This window comes from Hoplias malabaricus, chromosome 2 (assembly GCF_029633855.1).
Source record: "Hoplias malabaricus isolate fHopMal1 chromosome 2, fHopMal1.hap1, whole genome shotgun sequence".
Lineage (NCBI taxonomy): Eukaryota > Metazoa > Chordata > Actinopteri > Characiformes > Erythrinidae > Hoplias > Hoplias malabaricus.
In genome coordinates, this window is record NC_089801.1 from 50,452,934 (window position 1) to 50,477,810 (window position 24,877).

At 37.5% G+C, this 24,877-nt stretch overlaps 1 protein-coding gene across 5 annotated transcripts in view; it reads left to right on the top strand.

Annotated features, from left to right (window-relative positions):
• The window catches only part of adgrl3.1 (adhesion G protein-coupled receptor L3.1), a 204,705-nt gene that overhangs the window by 42,515 nt on the left and 137,313 nt on the right, over nucleotides 1-24,877 (top strand). For all 5 annotated transcript variants that reach the window (XM_066660024.1, XM_066660026.1, XM_066660027.1 and 2 more), the window contains exons 2-3: nucleotides 2,977-3,127; nucleotides 8,823-9,036. In XM_066660024.1, coding sequence (XP_066516121.1) covers nucleotides 3,001-3,127; nucleotides 8,823-9,036 — 341 coding nt within the window. In that variant the 5' untranslated portion in view covers nucleotides 2,977-3,000. The remainder of the gene's footprint in view (nucleotides 1-2,976; nucleotides 3,128-8,822; nucleotides 9,037-24,877) is intronic.

Consider the following 24,877-nt stretch of genomic DNA (forward strand, 5'->3'; position numbering starts at 1 on the left):
ATTTTGTGCATTTTCACAGAGTTCAGCTAATTGTGTTGTAAAAAAAATCATTATGTTTCCAGGATGATGAACAAAACTATAGAATATTCTAAAAAGATTGATAAAAAAACATTCTGAAAATCCAAAAGTATTTCAATTTCAGTATTTCAAAATTGAAAATCAAATCTCGAGTGGCTTGAATACAAAGATTATTGCAGTTTATAATTTAATAACATCACTATTTATAGAACGCTTGAAAAAGTGAATAAAACATCTAAAATTTCATTTGATGATTGTAGAAAATATTTGTTGTAAATATGGCATGCTAAAAAGATGTAAAGACAGCGAGCATATATTGGTTTGGCACACCGCCGACTGTAGGCCAGTAACTTAAAAAATCAGTAACTTAGACAGTGAATGGAAAAGTGTAAATGTAAAAATTTTACATTTCTGTTTAACAACCTGTGGCTCGCCCAGAAAATGCTGTGCAAAATGCCAAACGATGGGGGTGGGGGTGGGGTATATAATTATATATTTATACAATATCTATTGCTGATATCGATGGTTGAGTTTATTCGGTTATCTGGCTTGCTATCTGTTTCACAAAAGTATATATTTAAAGATACATTTGTAGTAGCTAACTGATAGCCAGCCACTAACCTGTGCAGAATTGGTGAAATGTGGACAGTTCACTCATTTAAAGAAACGCCATCACAGTTAGCACTTTGCTAATTACAACCTGCTTGTGAATGGTGGCCATTTTGTAGTAGCTAGTAGGTGAAATAATTGCCTTGGGCTGTACATGCTGGTCACTCTGAAGAAGATAATTGGGTAATTAAGTGATAAAATAAGCATATGGCAAAGTGGGCTCATGCTAAATAATGGAATAATAGCACGGTTGATTGGTAGAATGAGCATATGTTTATACGACAAAGGCACACAGACACACAATGTGTTTACTGCTAGCATAAGCATATGTTCAAATGACAAAGTCAAAAATGCACCTCCTCCAATTTTTTCCTTTCACACTGCCTGACAACACAAAGTTAAAATAGTCAGTGAGGTTGAGTAGATGCTTAAATGACAGACTGACACACACACACACACACACTCACACACACACACACACAATCTGATGGTACTGTGGGCATATCCCCATATGTGCCTGTTTGTAATGTTGGACATCTGGTCCAAACCTCCGTGTTCACTTTAGTTAAACGACCATCAATCAAATAGACAGGGTGCCGAATGTATTTGTGTGTGAGGCAGACAAAAGGAGAAGGAGAGTTCACTGTGTGTGTGTGTGTGTGTGTGTGTGTGTGTGTGTGTGTGTGTTTAAGAAAGTGCCTTTAATGACAGAGTTACGCTGTTGAGTGTTTATGTAAGTTTAATGAGAATGTGGCGGAGAGAGTGCTTTATATTTAATAGGTTTAAGATGGCTTGTGTGTGTGTGTTCACTGCAGACATGTTGTGTAGAAAAGATGAAGGATTGCAGGGATTGACTGATTTATATTAAAAACCCATGGAAGTAGTCTATGATACTGTTGAAACATGGCAGGATTTAGTGCCTTTTTTCCATGGGTGTCTAAGAAAAAAGACATTATAATATACAAATATAAAAAAATGAAGGTTTCAAAATGATAATATAAAAAATAACATATAAAACAATATAAAACAAGGATCCAATGATTGCATGAGCTAGCAGGGCTAGCGTATAGTGTTTGTCATTCTTGTGCATGATTGACATTTGACATTTTCACATCTTTTTTTAGTAACATTTGGAGATGATATAAAAATATTAATAAGATATTTCTGTTGTTTAATTAAGTTGAAGGTGTGTGGAAATTGAGAACAGATAATCTGTTCCTTTACTACAGTAGGTTTTAACTTAAATTGTGAATATACAACTGAAATAAATAATGACAAAAGGCTTTGTCTAAACTTTTAGTCCTCTTAAATCACTATTGTAAAAACCTTTATATTGGTTGGGTCTTTCTTCACTGCAGCACAACAAAATGTTCCCACAGCGATTGTGGGAAGATTGTAAAATAAGTATGAATCTGTTTGTTTGTTTGTTTGTGTGTGTGTGTGTGTGTATGTGTCTGTGAGTGTGTGTGTGTGTGTGTGTGTGTGTGTGTGTCTGCGAATGAGTGTGTGTACGTGGGATGAGATGCATTAAGTCGTTCCATTACGCATTAGCAAAGCTGCAGCATATTGTGTCTTCACAGGGACGCCATCTGATGCCTTTGTCACATTCCTTGCTTTTTCTTCTTTTCTGTTGCTTTCTCTGTCTCTGACACTCTCTCTCTGTCACACACACACACATAAAGGCGATCAATAGTCTCTGTTGTATTTAATTGATTTTGTAATCCCACTTTCTTCAGAGCCATACATGAAAGACATGTATGTTTCAAAACACATGTTTCAAAACCACACTTTCCATAATGTTTTGTGTAGTCCAAACACTACACAACTTGGTAATGCATCTTGTAATACATATTAGGTTTTGCTGTAAAATTTTGAAAGTGTACTTGTAAACTTAGTTTCCAGCATTTATTTGGGGTCATTTTAACAGAGTTTTGAAACAGCTGCTAAACATTCTCATAAATTATATGCTATATATTATATAGTAATGTTTGCAACATAACTAGATACAAATAAAATATTTTAAATGACTTGCACAGATATATGTTGTATGAGCTTTTGAACATAACTGCATAAAATATGTGATTAAGTACAAATATAAGCCAATACAACTGAATCATGTTTTATTTAATATGATATCTCTAGTGTCTCTTTTACTCATCTGTACCTTGGCTTTACTCGCTCTCTCTTTGAATAGTTTATCTGTATAAAAGCAGTGCTTTGTGAAAGTGAACATGAGGGTGATTAAAGTAAATGAGATTATAAGACCATTTTTGTGCGATTGCTGGGAATAAGCCTTGCTATATGTTGTGAATATTCTAACACGGACTTGTGTTTGTGGGTGTGTTTTAGGTATGTGTGTCAGAGGAAAACTCCATGGCTCTAAGGTGTGTGAGACAGAGCTCTAGCAGCCACTCAGACCAGAGGTCCAAGGGGTCATCTGGGGTCATGTGGTCGACACACCTACTCTTCCTCTTCGCCTTCTTCACACCCGTCACGCTTGGTAATGTTTAAAAAACTGTTATAATATATATATATTTTTTTTCTTAAATAGGAACATTTGGCAATATGTAAACAAAGCCATTCAGAGCGGTTAGTTTTGAATGTAGAGATATTTTCATATTCTGGTTTTATACAGTGGTAATAATAGGAACCTGCTAATTTCAGATATTGCCATAAAACCAAATTGCAATATGATCAGGGTGCAGCTCTAAATGTCTGTTAAATTTTATATATGATCCTGATAATAGTAATATAGTGGTAAACCCCAAATGTTTTTGAAAGCTATTTTGCCTTAGAATGCTCTGCATGTACACTATATTGCCAAAAGTATTCACTCATCTATCCAAATTCAGGTGTTCTAATCAATTCCATGGCCAGAAGTGTATAAAACCAAGCACCTAAGCATACAGACTGCTTTCAAACATTTGTGAAAGAATGGGTCGCTCTCAGGAGCTCAGTGAATTCTAGCATGGTACCGTGATAGGACGCCATCTGTGCAACAAGTCCAGTCTGGAAATTTCCTTACTACTAAAATTTCCACACTCAACTGTCAGTAGTATTACAACGAAGTGAAAGCAATTGTGAACTACAGCAACTCAGCCACAAAGTGGAGGCCATGATGATGCTGAGGCACAAAGTGTGCAGAGGTCGCCAAATGTTTGCAGAGTAAATGGCTGCAAACCTCCATATCTTATGTAGCCTTCGGATTATCTCAAGAACAGTGCATAGAGAGCTTAATGGAATGGGTTTCTATGGCTGAGCAGCTGCATTCAAGCCTTACATCACCAAGTTCAGTGCAAACGTGGATATGGTGGTATAAAGCATGCCACTTCTGGACTCTAGAGCACTGGAGACATATTCCCTGGTGTGACGAATCACGTTTCTCCATCTGGCAGTCTGATGTACGTGTCTGGCTTCGGTGGTTGCCAGGTGAACGGTACTTGTCTGACTGCATTGTGCCAAGTGTACAGTTATGGTGTGGGGTTGTTGGGCTCAGACTCTTAGTTCTAGTGAAAGGATCTCTTAATGCTTCAGCATACCAAGAGATTTTGGATAATTTCATGCTTCCAATTTTGTGAAAACAGTTTGGGGATGGCGCCTTCCTGTTCCAACATGACAGTGCACCAGTGCACAAAGCAAGGTCCATAAAAACATGTATGAACAAGTTTGGTGTGGAAGAACTTGACTGGCCTGCACAGATTCCTGACCTCAACTCAAAGAGTTAAAGCTGTTATAGCTGCAAAGGGTGGGCCAATATCCCATTCTTAACCCTATGAATTAAGAATGGGATGTCACTCAAGTTCATATGCATGTGATGCATGCATCAATATATGCATATGAACAAGTAGCAATAAGTGGCAGGAAAAAGGAAATTGAGCATATAACGAACAGCTGGAAGACCAATTAACACTAATTAGGTTAATTGACAACATGATTGGGTATAAAAAGAGCTTCTCAGAGTGTCAGTGTCTCTCTGAAGCCAAGATGGTAAGAGGATCACCAATTCCACCATTGTTGCGCAGAAAGATAGTGCAGCAATACCAGAATGGTGTTACCCAACGTAAAATAGCAAACACTTTTAAGTTATCATCATCAACCGTGCATAACATCATCAAAATATTCAGAGAATCTGGAACAATTGCTGTGTGTAAGGGTCAAGGCCGTACAACTCTACTGGATGCTTGTGATCTCCGGGCCCTTAAATGTCACTGCACCTCAAACAGGAATGCCACTGTTAAGGAAATAACAGAATGGGCTCAGGAATACTTCCAGAAAGTATTGTCAGTGAACACAATCCACAGCGCCATCCACCGTTGCCAGCTGAAACTCTACAGTGCAAAGAGGAAGCCATTTCTAAGCAAGCTCCACAAGCTCAGACGTTTGCAGTGGGCCAGGGATTTTTTAAAATGGAGTGTGGCAAAATGGAAGACTGTTCTGTGGTCAGATGAGTCACGATTTGAAGTTCTTTATGGAACACTGGGACGCCATCTCATCCGGACCCGAGAGGACAAGGATAACCCAAGTTGTTATCAACGCTCCGTTCAGAAGCCTGCATCGCTGATGGTATGGGGTTGCATGAGTGCTTGTGGCATGGGCAGCTTGCATGTCTGGAAAGGCACCATTAATGCATAGAACTATGTTCAGGTTCTAGAACAACATATGCTCCCATGTAGATGTCATCTCTTTCATGGAAGACCCTGCATTTTTCAACAAGATGATGCCAGACCACATTCTGCAGCAATCACAACATCATGGCTACGTAGGAGAAGGATCTGGGTACTGAAATGACCAGCCTGCAGTCCAGATCTTTCACCTATAGAGAACATTTGGCGCATCATAAAGAGGAAGGTGTGACAAAGAAGGCCCAAGACGATTGAACAGTTAGAGGCCTGTATTAGAAGTGAATGGGAGAGCATTGCTATTTCTAAACTTGAGAAACTGGTCTCCTCTGTCCCCAGATGTCTGTTGAGTGTTGTATGAAGAAGGGGGGATGCCACACAGTGTTAAAAAATGGCCTTGTCCCAACTTTTTTGGGAATTGTTGACACCATGAAATTTTGAAACAACGTATTTTTCCCTTAAAATGATACATTCTCATCATTGCATTCAGTTTTCATTCACAATTTGTTTAGTGTCCCAACTTTTTTGGAATCTGGTTTGTATATTTTTGAACGATTTACAGCATTAATTTGTAAAATTGTAAAGGAGAGGAAAATCAAAAGAAAGTATCTTGTTCTGAAATGTTAAAAAGTTGTATTATTAGATGAGAGTAATCACAGTGACCTAGTTTCTAGTTTCCCCACAAAATGTGTCACGATCAGATAAACTGTATGTAAAGCTTTCATCTTTAAAAGAAATAAAGGAGAAAATCAAGTAGTTTACAATATATAAAAGATGACAGTAGATTACAGTATAAAATAGGATTTATCTATAAGCCTTATTATCCGTACATTTTCTATTAAAATTCTCCTCCAGTAATAATTACATTTTCCCATTTATCTGCAAATAATACATTCTCTGCTGATTTTGCTCCCCTACTGTTTAATTTGACCACACTTTCTTTTTCTCCTCTTTTTTCCAATTCAATTTCTGTCTGCCTTTCTTTTTCTCCGTCTCTCTGTGTCTCCTCCACTGATCTCAAGGGCATAGAAGCAGAACTACAGTCAGTAAAGAAAACTATCTAATGCACATACACACACCTTCCATCCACTAGAACACTCAGGGCAAAGATGACCCTTCACGAAGCAATTTACATTACCCGCGCGCGCGCACACACACACACAAGCGTTTGTTTTCATGCGTTGTGCAGGCATTACATAGACCTACACTGAATTTGTGGAGACCTACACTTATCTTATCCATAAGCACTTGCCTAGCCCCAATTGTACCCTTACTTTAACACCTTCACCTTAAACGTGTTATGATTTATGCTGTGTGGACTAGCTTATGGTCCCCACAAGTGACGTAAGTCCCCACAATGTCAGGGTATAAACAGGTTTTGCTCCCTACAGAATGATATATTCCTGGTATACACACAAACACACGCGCGCGCGCGCGCACAAATTCTGCTGTTCTCTGCTTTTTTCTGAGCGAACTGGGGAGCTTCATATGGCTTTAGAGAGCGCTGTTTGTGCATGTGTCTTTGCGTTTGTGTGTTTGTCAGTCAGAAATCCCGAAGGAGTGGATCCAAGTAACGTCACTTCGATACTAAGTCCTGATTGGTTGACAGCTAGTCTCCTTAATGCCCCATTGGTTCTTGGTCGCATCCGTCAGCTTGTGTTTTAATTATCTTCTCTTTCCCAGTGCAGATTTAATTAATACAGACAGTCTGGTGTCATTCTCATCCTTCACATCCTATACACTCATTTCAAAATGTGTGTGTGTGTGTGTGTGTGTGTGTGTGTGTGAGAGAGAGAGAGAGAGAGAGAGAGAGAGAGAGAGGTGTGTGTAGGTGTGTGTGTTTGTGTGTGTGTGTGTGTGTGTGTGTGTGTGTGTGTGTGTGTTTGTGTTTGTGTTTGTTTAGTACTCATCTCAGCTGTATTGGATTAAGTGAGGACGCCTGAACCCTATGAAATTTCACTTTGGCACTAGCGGAGCAATTAGCAACAAATATTTGAATCAGTGAAGCAGAGCGGCCGCAATCAGGCACAAAACTCAAGACTTGTTTGAGCCTGTCATTTCTGAGAGACAGATCAATGAAGTTGAATGAATTTAAAGCGATGGTTTTCTCTCAAACTTTAGACATGTCCAATTTCACCTGTTTGCTAGGTCTCCCCCTATATACATATACTCCCCCGAGTATTACCGACCTGGGAAGGTAAGGTTACAACATACATTCTCTGAGTCATGTTAAGTCAACAGTGTCTTTTCTAGGCAGGGACGTGTCAACATGCGTAAAAGAGATCATCAACCTCACCTTGAGTTTAGTATCTCAAATAGATAATGGTTAAGGTAATAAATTAGATAGAGGTTAAGGTAGTAACTTAGTACATTTTAACCATTTTATTACAAATATTTTTAGAGTTAAAGGAGTAATAACATTCACATAATCATAAATTCTTTAAAATGTAACAAAGCTTTCTTTTCTAAAAATTAGTTGATATCTTAAATACTGGGTAGAAAAATTCATGTGTCCAGATTTCTCCAACAAAACCCTCATACGGTGGCCCGCTGTGTCATATCACAACAACATTTATGAAGCAAACAAAAGCTGTGAACACAACAGCATTAAGGGAGAATTCAATGCAAATACAAATGTGACAACAGAACTACAAACCGGACAACAGAACTACAAACCCTACAACAGCACTACAAACATGGCAACAGATCTGCATACATGGCAACAGAACTACAAACCCGACAACAGGACTGCAAAAATGCAACAAAACTACGGATACGACAACAACTACAAACATGACAACAGATCTACAAATGTTACAACAGAATTACAAACCCGACAACAGAGCTACAAACCCGACAACAGAAATATAAACCCGACAAAAGAACTACAAACATGGCAACAGAACTACAAACCCAAGAACAGTCCTATAAACCTGAGAATAGAATTACAAATGTGAGAAAGTACAGCATTAACTGAAACGCTGCAGTTAATCTGCATTTTAAGTTAGTAATATCGACAAGAATATGTGTAAAACGTTACATTCATTTCAATCAACAATATCATAAATTGTTTATTCACAGAGTAGAAACACCCTGAAAGTTTTTTTTTAAAGTACACACGTGGAGAACACACCAAACTCCTCACAGACAGTCACCTGGGGCAGGACTTGAACCCACAACCTCCAGGTCCCTGGAGCTGTGTGACTGCAACACTACCTGCTGCACCACCATGCCGCCTAATCATTTATAATAATATATTAATAGTTAATAATATACTTATTTTCTTAATAATATTTTTACATATCATCGCTGTGCAATTAAAAAAATGTATCTCCACAAACAGTAACTTTACATGAGAAGGAAAAAAACTGTCTAAACATTTCTATTGGTCTGTTTCTCATGAAATTTGTGCTGTGTTCAAATGATGAAGTAAATTAAACATCCACACAAATGTAGATACATGTTTTAATTGGAGAGTTTCGATATAATTTAGAATGACAAAGGGCCCTAAAAGTTTTGAACAGTCTTATGTGTTTTACTAATTCTCTCATGCTCGCTCTCTCTCTGTCTCTGTAGTGCTGAGTCGTGCCCCTGTGCCGATGGCTGTGGTTCGTCGTGAGTTGTCTTGTGAGGGTTACCCCATTGAGCTGCGCTGCCCTGGTACTGACGTCATCATGATCGAGAGTGCCAACTATGGCCGAACAGATGACAAAATCTGTGACTCGGACCCAGCTCAGATGGAGAACACTCGCTGCTACCTGCCCGATGCCTATAAGATTATGGGTTTCAGGTAATAACACCTGGGGTATTTTTAACATTTTTATTTTTATGTAAGTTGTACAAAAGTTTAAAAATAAACAAATCACTTACTTGCTCATATTTGGAAACTAAATGACAATCCATTTTAAATAACTGGTGTGACATCACAACCACAAGCATATTTGCATACAACATAAGGCCACTTGCTCATCTTCCAGCATCTTCACTCGTCTTTTCTCTTAGAAGTGATATACAATGGGAGTCATTAGTGACCAAAGACCTGGTTAGTTTCTGGCTTTCAGGAAGCATGAAAAATAATTTCTATACTGTCTTTCCCCTAATGACTCTTGAGGATTTCTGACAGAACATTTTGATCCACATTTCAGCTTGGAATGCTTTTTGAAAGAGGAATGATAAAGAACAGGCAAATACAACTCTATATGACACAGTAAAAAAGGTTTTTATTATTATTATCATTTTGCAAAAATAAGTGGAGGATGGAAGATTATATATATTTAATCTTATGTTCTTTTATTTATTTATTGTGTGTGTGTGTGTGTGTGGGGGGGGGGGGTCGCATAAAATCACATGTACTACCAACAATATTATTGTTTTTGATTTGTATTTTTGTAAAAGCCCTGGGGTGTCTAAATATTTTTTTTTCTGTAGGTGAAAGAGTTGTATAATGGGACATTACAAAAATACACATTTTTGTGGTGACTTTAACCATACTAAAACTAATATTACCCTATCCCCTACACTATCCCTAACCATAACCTTTACAGTGTAATGACATTACACCTTACAGTGTAATGATTTCTGTTATGGGGACATGATTTTTGTCCCTATAAGGACAACGGGTCCCCACAATTTGATGAAACCGTAGACCATATATAATTGCATGGTGTATGTAGAGGATTGTAAAAGCTAACAGCCATTAAAAACAAACAAACAAACAAACAAACAAACATTGGTAGTCAGCTCTAAAAATTGTGCTCAGACATTTATACAATTCAAAAGTAGGCCTGTTGTAAATCACAAGATAAGGTTCTTTTGTATATAATATTGGTCCTTTATGTTGTTTTTCCAGCTTACCAACTGATTGAGTGTGAGTGTGTGTGTTTGTGAATATTTGCTAGATTCCTGAGGACCAGGAAAGTTTAGTAAATTTACATAGTGTTTATTAATTGCAGAGCACCTTCCGGTACTAGCTTGTAACCTTCTCTCACATCCTCACTCGTGGTTTTAGGAACAGCGCCACCAGGGGATGATATTTATTGCTCTAATTTTGTGGCTGTGCTGAGGCCTAACACCTAATGTTATGTTGTACTATTTTCTTAGGGTGCAGATGCATTTATTATGAGAAAATGGGCCAGGGAAATGGTGGGTGTAGCACACAACAGGGGGTGCGACAATTAAAATTCACCAGTGCAGCATTAGTTTTAATACTATCTTGGATTAAAAACATCCTTTCACCTTCACACTTCTGAGGCCTGATCTTATCTCAAACACACGGTAGCACTTAGTGCAACATTGTATTTTCCTCATTTCAAGACGGCACATAAAGATGTGTTCAATTTCTCACAAAGGGATTTTGACCATAAACCTCAACCCATTATAACATATTTCTCCCAGTTACTAATTAAATACTACTGACTTAATTATTTTTAAATGTGAGCCAGAGAGCAGGCAAGTCATTACACACGGAAAATTTCATGAAATTAATTTCATTAATTTAAATAACTGTTATCATGCATTATTATTTTTTATTACTATTATTATTTCAACAATTTTATATTAACAATGTTTAACTAATATTAATGATGACACTTACATATAGTTATAACTCTATATAATAAAATAATACATGCTATTATCATTACAGCTGTTCACTGTAAGAGAAGACTGATATTAATATTAATACAAATGTAAAAATGTTTGTCTCTGTCAGGCCTGAAAACTCTCTACCATAACATAATGGCCACTGCTCTGTGATACCAGCTCATGCTTGGCTTTTAAAGGAACACTATGTAATATTTGTACCTTAAAATCACAGCTTCAAAATCGTTGTGATGATTCACTGACCTGTAATACGGAGGACAGACCCTCTGTAATTGCTGCTCTGGACTCAGCACTGCAGAAACCTCTCTGTGTAACTTTTGAAGGAGGGTAGGAAACCATCTCTCCTCCCTCCTCACTTATTTCAGTACAGTGCTGTAAAACTGAATTCAACTTGGAGCAGCCCTAAAAGAAATCTTACCTAGTGTTTCTTTAAAGGGAACAAGAAGGTTTACCTGATTGGATATTGCCACGGCGAACCTAGACATGCTAGTTTATCATTTATTTAGTCCAAGACGATCTGTTTTTGTAATTCTGCTGCTCTGTGCTGCCTTGCTGTTACCGTTCACAAAAATAGCAAATATTATTTCTGCCACTCCCACACCTGTCTATGCTGCTGCCTAATGCCTTATTCCTGTGCGTGTACTGTGTCCATGAAAATAGTGTCCTTGTTATCTAGAAAGACGAGGTGTCAAAATTTCAGGTTGCGGTTTTTTATTTGTTTTTTTTTTTTTTTTTTTTTTTTGACTGTATCATTGGACTCAGTGTAAGATCCAACACCTATAGTAATCCATTAGTGTTTGGGTACTGGCTTGTAATTAATTACTGCAAAAAAATGTGTGTGGGAGAGTACCGTCTCTCCTCCCTGCAGTTGGATGATATACAGTACCACCTGTGTGTGTGGCCAGCTGCCACACACACTCACACAGACACACATATTGCCCTGGGGTAGATCAGATTGTGAGCTCCAATTAGCAAGGCTGTATGGCCAAGATTAGTAGCACTGTAGAGTTCATTACCATTCGCAAGTTCTTCATTCTCACAGACACACATACACACACTCTCTCCCTCTCCCTCTCCCTCCCTCTCTCAAATCTAGACACACATCTTTCTGAATTACAAATCTTAACAATTCAATTCCTCGTTTTAATAACTACATTACTTATTTATTTCCTTCAGAATAGTCACCATATAATGTAAAGTAGTTACTTAATAAAGTCTTAAGATTCTTAACTGAATAATAATCCCAGAGTTTAAAACACCAAGCCCATTTTAGTGAAATACTTTTGGCAGCATGTTCAGTCAGGGCTATGCAGTCAAATAACATTAAAGCAACCTGTTTACAGCAGCTTTCACTTTCTTTAGCCTATTATTGTTTAGAATAAAAGAAACACTACATAATATCAGTGCTTTAAAATTATAGCTTCAAAATTACTGTGATGTACCACTGATCTCTAATGGGGAGATTAGAGCCTTTGTCTGTGCTACTCCAGGGTCAGCACTGTAGAAACTGCTCTGTGTAACCACCTTCTCCCTCCCCATTGATTTCAATTCAGAGTGGAGCCTCAGGATTAAGCCCAAATCTTACCCAATGTCCCTTTAATAGATACATTAAAATGCATGTATTAAATAACATGGGCATGGGCATACTTACTACAAGGCTTTATTCCAATTATTTGTTTTAAAATTTGTGAGTGCAACTGAACTTGTATTACTTAGGTGTATTTACTCTCTGTGAGTAATGCACAAAAAAGGAATCTGTTACAGTGTGGAGGAAGGTAGTTATGTGCAAAATGTCCACTGAAACTCAAACCTATGCAGAAATATGTAAGTGATGCACATTAAAAGTAATTGATTAATGTATTGAAATTAATTCATTTTGGAAATAGTATCCTATCACATACTTTATTAATTAATTAATATGACCACACACATTCATAACAGAATTCCCACTGCTATGGAAATGGTCATTATTGATTTCTTTAGTTAGGGTTAAAAAAGATGCATTCCTGTTTATATGCTAGTTTTCTTTTCTTTTTTTTAAATGCAAAGCATTACCTGTTACATTTGGTCCAGTTATCTTCTTATCACAGTAAATGCAATGAGAGAATAAATGAAGATTAAAATCCAAATTAAATGATTTTTGCCTTCACAAGGGCTGTCTGGCTCTGGTTCTGGTTCTGATTTCAAATGATGGAAATGGAGTCATTTTTGTAGAATGTTGGTTCCAAAAATGGAGGCATAGGCCTCTTTAAGACACACATTTATGTGTAACAGCTTTAAAATGGATTAAGGGTCCTTTACCTGCAGGGGTCCTGTTTACCAGGAGGGTCTATGTGTGAACAGAAGCCAATACTTTAAGCTCACTATACACTGTGTCTTATAACAGCAGTCTTAAGCAATTACTGCATGTCACTGCAAAAGATACTGCAGATGAAGTCTTTTTTTAACAGAGGGTACAATCTTGAGTGAGAAGTCAGAATATATATAAGACAAATGCTGTATTTTTATAGCAAATTATATTACAATTTACATAATAACAAGCTGTTTACTATGTTCTTAACATAGAATCAATTTATACTTGTTAGCACAAAACATGCTTGCGTTATGGAATGACAATATGTGTAATTTATACAAGTTTAATTTGAAACAATTGAATGAAATAAAAGAAAATTAATGATTGAATGAAGGAACACTTACTACACATCTGTTGAAAGTGATACATCATGCATGATGTAGATTAGTATATGTGTTATGACGTAAATATATATATAGTTTGCAGTGGATGGTGCTATAACTAAAGTGAAACAGAAAGACGTGGCGTACATACTCTTGGCCTGATTGAATCGTATGTTGGATTGATTATGGTTGTCCTCACTCCCCTACTAATCTGCAGTTTTTAAAGTCCCAAGCCTATGCCATCAGACAGGGGCTTTTATTTTGAATAAAGGCACTTTTGAACAGCAAGATGGAGATCAGGATTGTACTTTATGGCTTATTTTGAGTCATTTTTTGACAGAGAATATCGGCAGTCTCACATGTTTTACAGATTTATCCATTATGCAAAAAAGGGACTTTCTTTTAATCATACTTTACACATAAGAAAATGCAAATAGTTGCAAATATTACCAAATATCTTGGCAAACACTTCCAGTAAACCCTCTCCTCAGCAGTAGACACTGTATAAATCTCTATAAGGAGACCAGAGTGACCCCTTTGGTCTGGACGATGAGGGTCTTTGGGGTTTTTCCCAGTACAGATTGCCTAGTGTGAGTACACTCTCAGTCTCATATAAAAGTGCACTGGTTTTTAACATTCATTAGGATTTTAATGTTATAGAATTACAATAACAATAACACTGCCAGGATTATTTTAATGGTCTTTGGTCAAAGGCAGCAAATCTTTATGGAGTATGTCATGTAAAGACCATGTAATGACCAAAGATTTTAACTAATGATCAAATAATCTGCCTGTGACAGCATTATCACAGTAATTATCAAACAGGTGTGTTTTGTATCATCCCAGCAGAATTCTCTCACTCAAGAGATATGGCAAAACCTGCCCCTTGAGTGTGCACCACTGCTACTGGTGATGTGGAACAATTGTGTGTGGATTTTGTTTTGTTTTATTTTCTACCTTGGATCTCTAAAACAAATATTTTTTTCTGCTTGGTCCTAAGTAAACCACAGCCAGTCTGTTGACACGTATGTTGTTGTATACTGCTGTATAGACAGTCACAACAATATATACTTGGGCAAATGTGAATCTTGATTCCCTGTGCCTGCCCTCCCAACCCTAGTTTTGTCATTAAAAAAATGCAGATACTTTAAATTGCACATATTCTGCATCATTATCAAAATGTAACTGTTCAAACACAGCCAGTGCAATCTCTGTTCACCTTTTCCATGACAGCAGGGCAGGTTCATCTATGTTTGTTTGTCTTATAACTACCGGAGAGACTGTGGATCCCTTGATATCGACTACAGCACACAAACATCCCTTGATATCGATTATAAACACACAAGCATAACTTTTTTTTCAGGACTCAGAGTGTAAAATTTGACAGCCCTGATAGCAAGGAGACGGCAGAAACTGTTGTCCCACTGAGGCAAAGTTGGAGGTCCACTAGTGTTTTGCACAACATTTTCTGGGTGGACCGCTGGTGATTAAACAGATTTTTAGACAAAATTAAACATTTTAGCACTTTTCCAATCACAGTCCAATTTACATTTTTTCCTTTCCATTAGGTTCTTTTGTTGTCCTTTATAAATAAGATTAGTAAATAATTTTAATCCAGCACAATGTCAACATTTTTAGCATAATCCTTTTATATCAGGTTTATACTCATTGATTTTTTTCCAGAAAAAAAGTCTCTCTGAATTTAAAAATCTGTTGAGGAGATTAAAAATGTAGTAATCTGAGGGGTCCGATGGTGGACCAGCAGTGGTCTACAGTCAGTGGTGTGGCAGCCTTTTTATGCCAGTGGAGTAAAATATGCTCGCTGTCTGGGAGAGTGCTGCAGTAATATAGTTGGAAGACTAAAGGTGTCTCCGTTCCAGATGTAGAGAAAACCCAAGAGAAAGACCGTTTTTTACTGCTGGAGGTACCACAAAATTAGCTCATTTTGCTACCAACTTCATATTTAAATTTTCACTTCCACCTTAACACTAGAAGCATCGCGCTTCTTTGACCCAATGACCGAATCACAGAGAGCTGCTGACCGCTGTAGCTTCTAGTGTCATTAGTCGAGGCTGATGTTATCTTATCATTGTTTTTCCCTTCCACCTTAATACATTTTTTATGAGGCATACTCCTTATTCCCAGTTTTCATGTCAATGTTTATTTCTGCCTTAAACTAGCGAGACTCTTTTTGAAAATTCGGTTCCACCTTAAAAACGGCCATGCGAGGCATAGGTTTGCATTTGAAAAGCGAGACTCATTACTCAATGTGTTTTGTTTAAAACACACAAAACAGTGTCACTCTTCATACAAAACACATAAACCACGAATATTACACCTTTAATACCGCTTTTTATTTCAGTTTTTCGTCTTATGAAACAGACATTACACCTTTTAATATCCCATTTTATTTCACTTTTCCTTGTATAGATCACACAAAGCACTTACTTTCCACAAACATACACCCATATTTTAACCGAAGTACAGGAAATTCTAACACAAAAGCGGAGGGAGAAAATGTTGAAAAGGGGCTTAATTGGTATCGTAGCTATCGGATTTGCACGACCTGCCCGATCTGAACTGCGCATGCGCAGACCTTTACGCTTATAGCATACATAGCTACATATAGCGGAGACTGTTTTCCAAAGCAGAGAGGAGCTTTATCTTCAAAAGTGAGTAACTTTAAACACGTATAAACATGAGTTAGTCTTTCCTAACTGTACTTTACAGTTTAAAATAACTGTAACATAGTATGTTTATTTGCAGCTGACGATATCCATGTAGATAAGTTGAGGTGTACTTCTGTTTGAATAAAACATGTCAAATAACACAGTGGGACACACGCCGTTATAATTATGCTCGAAGATGTAATGAATAAAGTCAGCGCTATCAGCAAAGTGTACGCATGCATGATGCTCTGCACATGCGCAGTCTAATTTGCGCCGCAGCTCAAATTTGGTAGCGTTAGTGGAATAAAATAAAAGTGGCAAAAGCGTCAAGGTCACCTTACTAAATGCCAGTGAGCTATAGGTCTATAAAGCCATCACCATTGGTCTTTTGAGCAGTGGAACGGTGTTCTCTGAAGTGATGTAGCTCCTTCCAGTTACCTTTGGGATAAGTTGGGGTGGTGTTTATGAGCCACACTTCTCTAAAGTTCACATGGTAGAATGCCATCACATTCTCTTATCAGTTTTCCACATCTAGTGTAAAAATGTTCAAACATGAGTTAAGGTTATTATTGTAGCAATTGGACCAGAGTAGGCTAATTAAAGGAACAGTAAGTAGTAATTTTACCCCAAAAAAACAACAACTTCTAAATCACTGATGCTTCACTGACCAGTAAAATGAGTACAGAGCCCCTGTTGTTCCTACTCCCGTCTCAGCACTGCAAACACTGCACTATGTAACTTTTGAAGGAGGGTAGGAAACTCCCCCTGCTCCTTGATTTTAGGACTGTGTTGTAAAAGTTAATTGCAATCTGCAACTGTAGGACGAGCCCAGGAGTAAAAATACAAACTCATACCTAGTGTTCCTTTAATTCTCAGAAGGATAAGCCGGTATCCACAAACTTGGATACATTTTCCGTGTTCATTTTTGCAAAATCCTACCTTCTGAGGGCTACCACATGCCTATGCTGTGGAGTCAGGCTTCCTTTGAAGCTGCTGTTTAGACTGACATTTCAGTCATTTCAGATTTTCATATTTCAAGCTTCATTCTTGACTAGTGCCGATGCTTATCTTTACTCTTCAAATACTTGGAATTTGATCTGCATGCTTCTGATTTGAACCACATTATGAAGTGGGCGTTAGTACAAGGCCTCCCAGGGGGCATTTGGAGAATTCAGGAGGGTCCCATGGGAGCTGAGAGAGGTAGCTTTTCCAGTAGAGCCTAGCAACTGTTCAGAGAAAGGTATCTGCTAGTTGCAGTAAATGTCTAGCGGCTAAAAATCCACGGCGGCTGCTATCCAGAATATAACAGATGTCTTTCAGTCGACAATCTCAGGTCAGTTGCTTGTCAAAATCCACAAATCAGGATGGAAATAAATCGCCGGCTAAGCGCTGTTGCTAGCTCCTGTCTAAACCATACAAGGATGGTGAATATGTCTTTGAATTGCATTCTCTAATGGGTCTTGCTTGGGCTGATATCACCCAGACTGAGGGATTTGCTTCACAGAATGAACTGAAAAAAAGAAGACAACGAAGAGGAAGCAGGCAGAAAGAAAGCGAGACGCTTGTGTCCCCGCCCCCCTCCCCACACACACATCATTTTTTTTTTTTGCCTTGCTGCTTTTTATAGAAACGTTGGTTGGCATCACATATCATTTATCATTCTCTACCTCATCTCTCTATTGCTATTGCTCTATCCACCTCATCTCTCTCTCTCTCTCTCTCTCTCTCTCTCTCTCTGTCCCAATCTCCCACTATTTCTCTCTCTCCCTCTCATTTTGTCTGACCTTTACATCTTTTTTTTTCTGTCTGGGCTAATTTGCTCGCCGCAGAGGGTCTACGTGTGTGTGTGAGTGCATGTGTGTGTGAGTGCGTGTGTGAGTGTGTGTGCGTGTGTGAGTGCATGTGTGTGTGAGTGCATGTGTGTGTGAGTGCATGTGTGTGTGAGTGCATGTGTGTGTGCGTGCATGTGTGTGTGCGTGCATGTGTGTGTGCGTGCATGTGTGTGTGCGTGCATGTGTGTGTGCGTGCATGTGTGTGCGTGCATGTGTGTGTAAGCGCCTGTAGTTGGTTTCATGCCGTAATCAATAAGAAAAGGTAATTAGAAGGTGATCAATTGAGAGAGAAGCACCTTCGATCCGTCCGGACACTTTATGAATGAAGCCAACACATTAGTGAAGCGTCATGGGAAAGACACTAGAAGAAAGAATCCATCCATGGAATTCATCCCAGCTACGTTTATTAATAACTAGAGTTGATTTCTTCTTCCAGATATTATCCACAGAATTCATCCAATGCAGAGCTGCGCTGGAAAAGCAATTTTATTTCTCTAACACATTTCATGTCCAAAGTCTAGTCACTGTGCTCTGTATTAATAAAAGAAAGGGGAACATTAGATACAAATAAAAGCAGTGTGCCTGAGTGTACCAAAAAAACAGGATTCTACTTTGAAGTAATAAACAAAATCCTTTGAAGTATTAATTAATCCTTGAGATAAAAGCACTAGCAATACAATAATTTATATTCAGGGTAAACTTTTGTCTTCTCTCACTGTCTTAATGAGGAAGGTGTATGCAATCTGTTCCAGAAATAATGGCACCCTTCATTAAAAGGGTATAAAAGGATGTGATGGACTGTTGCTATGACAACACACTTCATTCTAAGCTGTTGCAGCACTGGCTGAAGGCTGAAACCGATATAGCTCCCTCCACACTGTGTAGTGCACAGTGTAGGTCATAACATTTTTGCTGTGAGCTTCACATACTTGGTCTAACATTAAGTGCACTGTTTGGGTGTTTTAGTATTCGTTTTATAATCTGGGCACCGGGCACCTGCACAGACATTTTCGGGGGCAGGTACTCAAGCCAAAAAAAGGGCACCCATTGCCATAATTATTCATAAAAAAAGTAAAAATGAAAAATTAGGATATTTAACTTTTTTTTGTAAACACAATCAGTAAACGTTATGCATGGATGCTCTTTGTATGAAATGCCAAGCGTTTCCAGCGGGTGTGATGCCTAAATGCCAGTACCCATGTAATGTTTTCAGTGGAGCTATAATGTTGTGTTTAATTTTGAACCAAGCAACATCAGGGATTACACCAACACCGTCATTACCTGTCTGTCTGATGCTGCGGGTCAGAGGAGAAGTGTGTAGCAGCGGTTTGGCCTGGTGCTCAGCACTGCATGACTGCTAACCAGAGGAGGAAAAGAGAGGGGCAAGGCGGGAGGTTATGTGTACCACAGATCAAATCGGGACAGAATTCTCACAAGAATTCAAATAAATGCCCATCAGATATCAAAACACTTTTGGGGGGGAATTGATGACAGAGAGGGTAATTTAAAAATTTGAATATTGATGAATAAAGACAAGAAGAAAGAAGCTCCTCCCTTTCCGTTTCCTGGTAAATTGTGGGGCAGTAGCGTCCATCATAGCGATGCTCAAAAATCGTATGATTCAAAGTATGCTTTGTGGATTTTTATTTGTATACACAGCTTTGACACCTGTAACTATACTGTATGCTCAAAAACTAGTTAGATTTTGTATTAAGTATGCAATTGGGACACATCCAAAAATTGTTTTGGCACCCCAGATTGCAGTATTTGGAAGAGCCCTTCCTTGACGAGTGACAGTAATCAGCCTTTCTGTAGTGTATAACAAGGCTGGAGAAGGATCTTCCAGGCAGAACATTTCCAACTCTAATTTGAGATTCGTTTTCTGTTTTCTGTTTTCTGCCCTCTTCAGATGACACCACAGATTTACTAATGGGTTTAAGTCTAGATTCTGAGAGGGCCATTGCAAACCCATGATTATGTGTTACTGATTATGTTTTGCTTTTCTTTGTGGATTTTGATGTGTACTTCAGGTTGACAGAAGACGTGTCACGGATGAAAAGTTTGTTGTCGTGGTGGTCAACGGTGGCCAAGGTTGTACTGGAACTATTAAACTCTGAACATTTTCTTTTCGCTCATTTCTTTTACAAGTGAAAAAATAGGATAGGGTTGTGTGCAAGACTGCAGTACTAAGTCTCACGATGAAAAAAAAAAAGAAAGATGTTACCACTAGGGAAGATTTTAAATCCTTTAAATTTTAAAAAAATTTATTTTGAAGATTTTAAATCCTTTAAAACTCTCTGCTTCATCCTTAGGGCTGTAAAGAGCTTATTATAGGAAATAATACCATAACAAATCTGGAGTATTTTCTGGTTTACTTTAGTACTTTGACAAATGTTGAGCTGTTTCATTAAAACAGCACAATACTGTTATATATGTGTATATATAGGTTGAACGGTGGCTCTGTTTAAGACTAGGTCAAGCTCTGATAACATACACTATAACATGACTTCACCATCGTCATCACCACAGCCTAAATTTGTATTAGGTTTTGCTTTAATGCAGAGGTGTCCAAACATGTCTCCAAAGAAGGAAAGTACATCTGATTCCACTCGGTCGGTCGCCGTCTTTAAACAACAGATCTCTTGCTGCAACGAAAACCTGTAGCCACATACTTTAATGAGAGAAATCTTTAACAAGAAAATGACTCTCGGTTACAGTCAGCTTAGCTTGCCTGTCACAGTGCTTCAGATGAAATGTAAACAAATCCTGCATCCAGCTGTGGAATCCTGGGGATTTATTGTCTGTGGATTTTTATGCAGGTAAACACACTTATACCTTAAACAAAATGGTTGGTAATGTCCAACCAGCTCTCCAAATTGGTCTGGTCATACGAGCAATATTGTAAAAAAGTAAATAAAGTTGTAGATTTTCCACTTAACAGTCCTGTTATCCTCTCACTTTGCTCATACTTCTACAGTTTTTATGCTCTCACTGATTCCCAAGTATGAAAATACTGTATAGTCTTCACTAATAATAATAATGCCATAATGGCGTGCTGGTGACGTCATGAGCAAAAATCACACGTCACTGACAAAGACTGATAGACCCAAGCACGACCCGGTTTCTGTTTTCTGGCACAGGCAACCATATTTATCATCTACAATGTACTGGTATGAAATTAATTTCATTACACTGCTGACCTTAAAGCAACAAAACAGGTCATGCTTCTACCTTAAAATGACAGCTTCGAAATCATTGTGACGCTCCACTGACCTGTAATAGGGAAAATATGGCCTCTGTCATTGCCACTCTGGGCTCAGCACTGCATAACCTGCACTATGCAACTTTTGTAGGGGAGTAGAACACCACCAGAAAGCTCTTTTTGTCTCATCGAAGCACAACACGTGATTCCAGTTGTAAGGCCCATGTTACTTGGCAAAGTTCAGACACAGGATTTATATCTTGTCTTGAGAGGGTTTCTTTTATGGAAATTGTCCAAAGAAGCTCATGGATATGGGGGTGGCATCTTACTCTTGGTTTATAAATTGTGAAGCCCCTACATGCAACTAACCTTTGCAACTGTGATATCTGGATTTTTTTCTTGGCAAATGTTGTACTGTTTCCATTCCATTCTGATTGTGCTCGCTGTTCATTGCTGAACCCTGTTTTTATTTTTATTTATTAAATTTATATATATATGCCTTCTCAGTAAGCATGGTGCTTGTAAAAAGATATATAATCACAATAAATACAAAAAATATATAAAACAAATAAGAAATATAAGATAATTATTTTTCTATACAAAAGTAGGTGTGAGTTTGAAGAACAATGTTTTATTCAGATTTTTCTTGATTGCCTAATTTTGTTAAATCAACAGCACACATTATTTAAAATTATTATTTATTAACTGGATGTTAACCTCAAATAATACTGCCACGAGGAGAAATTTGGAAAAGGTTAAACCAACACATTCACACAGAATATCACACTCACTGGAATAATGTTATTTGGTTATATTCTAATGTGTGGGGCATTATTTGTTGTTTGTTTTTTAACAGATAAACACTTACTGCTCAGATGAATATCTTTTTAAATCTCTGGTGCCTAAAACATTTGCACAGTACTGTAGAAAAAAGTCCATAGACACTAAAAGCAATCAAGAAGCTTTTATTTTCCAGTTTATAGTATTCTTCAAGGGTGACAATAACTTTGCCACATGTTTATTCACAGAATGATCTATTCTGAAAATTCAGCAATTTTACAGGGATTATTTATTTTTTATTTTTAAATTAATAATTGTTGGATATTGTCTGTTATGACCTTCGGCTAATTAAGTGCATCTAAACACACTCATTGTTTCATTGTTTAATCTGAAGACCCAAAAAATGTCTTATATTTAATGAAGTTAAAATTTGAACATTCTTAGATACATACATATTGGCGTTATCTAACGGAAAAAATGTATATCCAAAATTTAATTTATAGGTGAAGGAAGTGATCTTTTTCATATGACAACAATGTAAATATTTTATTTATTTTTTTGCAAACTAATTTTGGAGATGTTGGTCCATTCATCATGAAATTTTCACACAAGAAATCTCGATGTTCAGGTTATAATTATATAGAGTTTTACTCTGTGCCTATGTCTGGGATCCACAGGTTTTCTTTTTTGTTCTTGTTTGTATATTGTATTTAAATACATATTAGTATTAGTATTTTTTATTTTTAAATTAATAATTGTTGGATATTGTCTGTTATGACCTATAATTTATGCATTTGTTCATTTTCATGAAGGGGGTGGTGGGGGAGTGTGTGTGTGTTTGTGTGTGTGTGTGTCATATTTCTGGGTTTGAATGGAGATTAAACCCTTTCCTTAACAATACATACAAACCCTTAAACATGTACAGAAACACAGAACTATAAAGCGAAAGGAAGTAAGAATAAGAGACGATGCTTAGGAAAGGTAAAAGGAAAAGCAATCAAAATCTAACAGTATAGGAGGATCAAAGACAGCTAGAAGAGTAATTTTGCTGCTTTTCATTTCCCCTCTGTTATCCTGCTATGTTCATTGCTGTGCTATTTTATCACTGTACAAGATTACCAGCTATTGGCATTCTGACAATCATAGCTGCGTTTTAATCATAAACTCGTCAACCTCTGGAGGCTTTAAGCTTGTTTCTAACAAACAACACAGAGTTACCTGTAGCCAGCTCGCTTTCCCATACCATTCACGAGTTTATTTAATGTGATCCTTTTTTCTCTGCAGTTTGTTTCTCAGTTTTAGGTGTGTCAGGCCGGATTTTCAGTGCAAGTTTCAGTGCCGTTTCACCAGCAGAATTCCACATTAGCTTTGGAGCATTGCTACTTTTCATTTCTTTGCATGCAAGAGAAGTGGTATTTTTCCCATGAGACTAGAGTGGCAGTGCTGGAACTCTGTGTCAGCACACTGAAGAGGCCAAAAAACTATGTCATCCATGCCCCCTTCTTTATCTATATTTAATAAGTAGACTTCATATGGAACTTAAAAAACTCTATCTTTATTGCATATTAAAATAAAAAAAACAACAAAAACCCTATCAATTAAGTCTTTTGAAAATGGAATGTGAAAAGAATTTATTTGTCACTTCATTTGTTATGAGTTCCATCAAGGAAAAAAGCTGCAAAAGCATCAGTGTGTTCTGTTCTTGGAGATAATGTTGTATCCGAAAGTATGTGTGAGCTTTGGTTTAGACATTTTAAAGATTTTGATATTAGTGAGAGAGCAATTTGTGTATTATAATGTATTTATTATTATGATATTTTAAAAATAAAATGGCAATTGTTTTAATACTATAGAACAGTTATCATACGATGACAAATTTTTAGTTCTGGTTTTTAGTTCTGAAAGATGAATTTTTCATCTTTGCTACTACTATTTTACAACTTTACAATACACAAAAACACTTTAAAAAGTATTTGTATGCCTTGAATTGACTTTATATGTGTATTTAACCTACTTTGGCTATACTATATACATATGTTGTTCTTTCTATTTCCACGTCTTTGTGTGTGTGTGTGTGTGTGTGTGCACGCACAGGTGTGGCCCTTGTGAATCATGAGATGTCAGACTTGTTCAGAGTCAAGTTAAAGTTGTGTGAGGCTAGAGAGCATGTACCTGCACTTTCTCTCCCGTGGGTGATAGTGTGGGAATGCACTATTTGAGCTCTTAAATGCATGTGCGAACACACACATACACACACACTCACTGCCCTAGTTCACCATTGTCGACTTCACTCAGTTGACTTCCCTTGGCAGCCTGTCTGATCAAGCCATCATCCAAAAGACGAAGGGTCTGAAATCTGTGTGTGTGTGTGTGTTCACGTCTTTGGGAAAACCCAAGATAAACAGTCATACATATAACAGAATAAATATAATACAGAGTTTACTTGATTTTTTAAATTTATTTTACACATTGAGTGCACTTAATTTACTTTACATGCACTTAATATCCAGATAACTGAGTTAAATCAGATATTGTGAGTAATCCGACAACGCATTTACATCCGCTTGGGAAATCAGGAAATGGGAAAACTCAGAGTTTACATGAGTTCAGCAATGATCTGATTTCTGCATTGCCACAGCCAATAATATCACAGAAAGTTGTGAAATAAACATCCTGCTGCGGATTTTTGTAAACATAGACCAGCTTTACCTGCAAATATGGATTTTATTTTCTTATGATTTCTAATATTACATGCAGCCTGTGTCTCTCCATTACAGACAGAGACCTGAGCTGCTGGACACGTGTTCATAGTGAGGACTGGTGGAGTAGTACTTAATAAATATTCAAGTACAGAATGGTGAGAGGACTTTG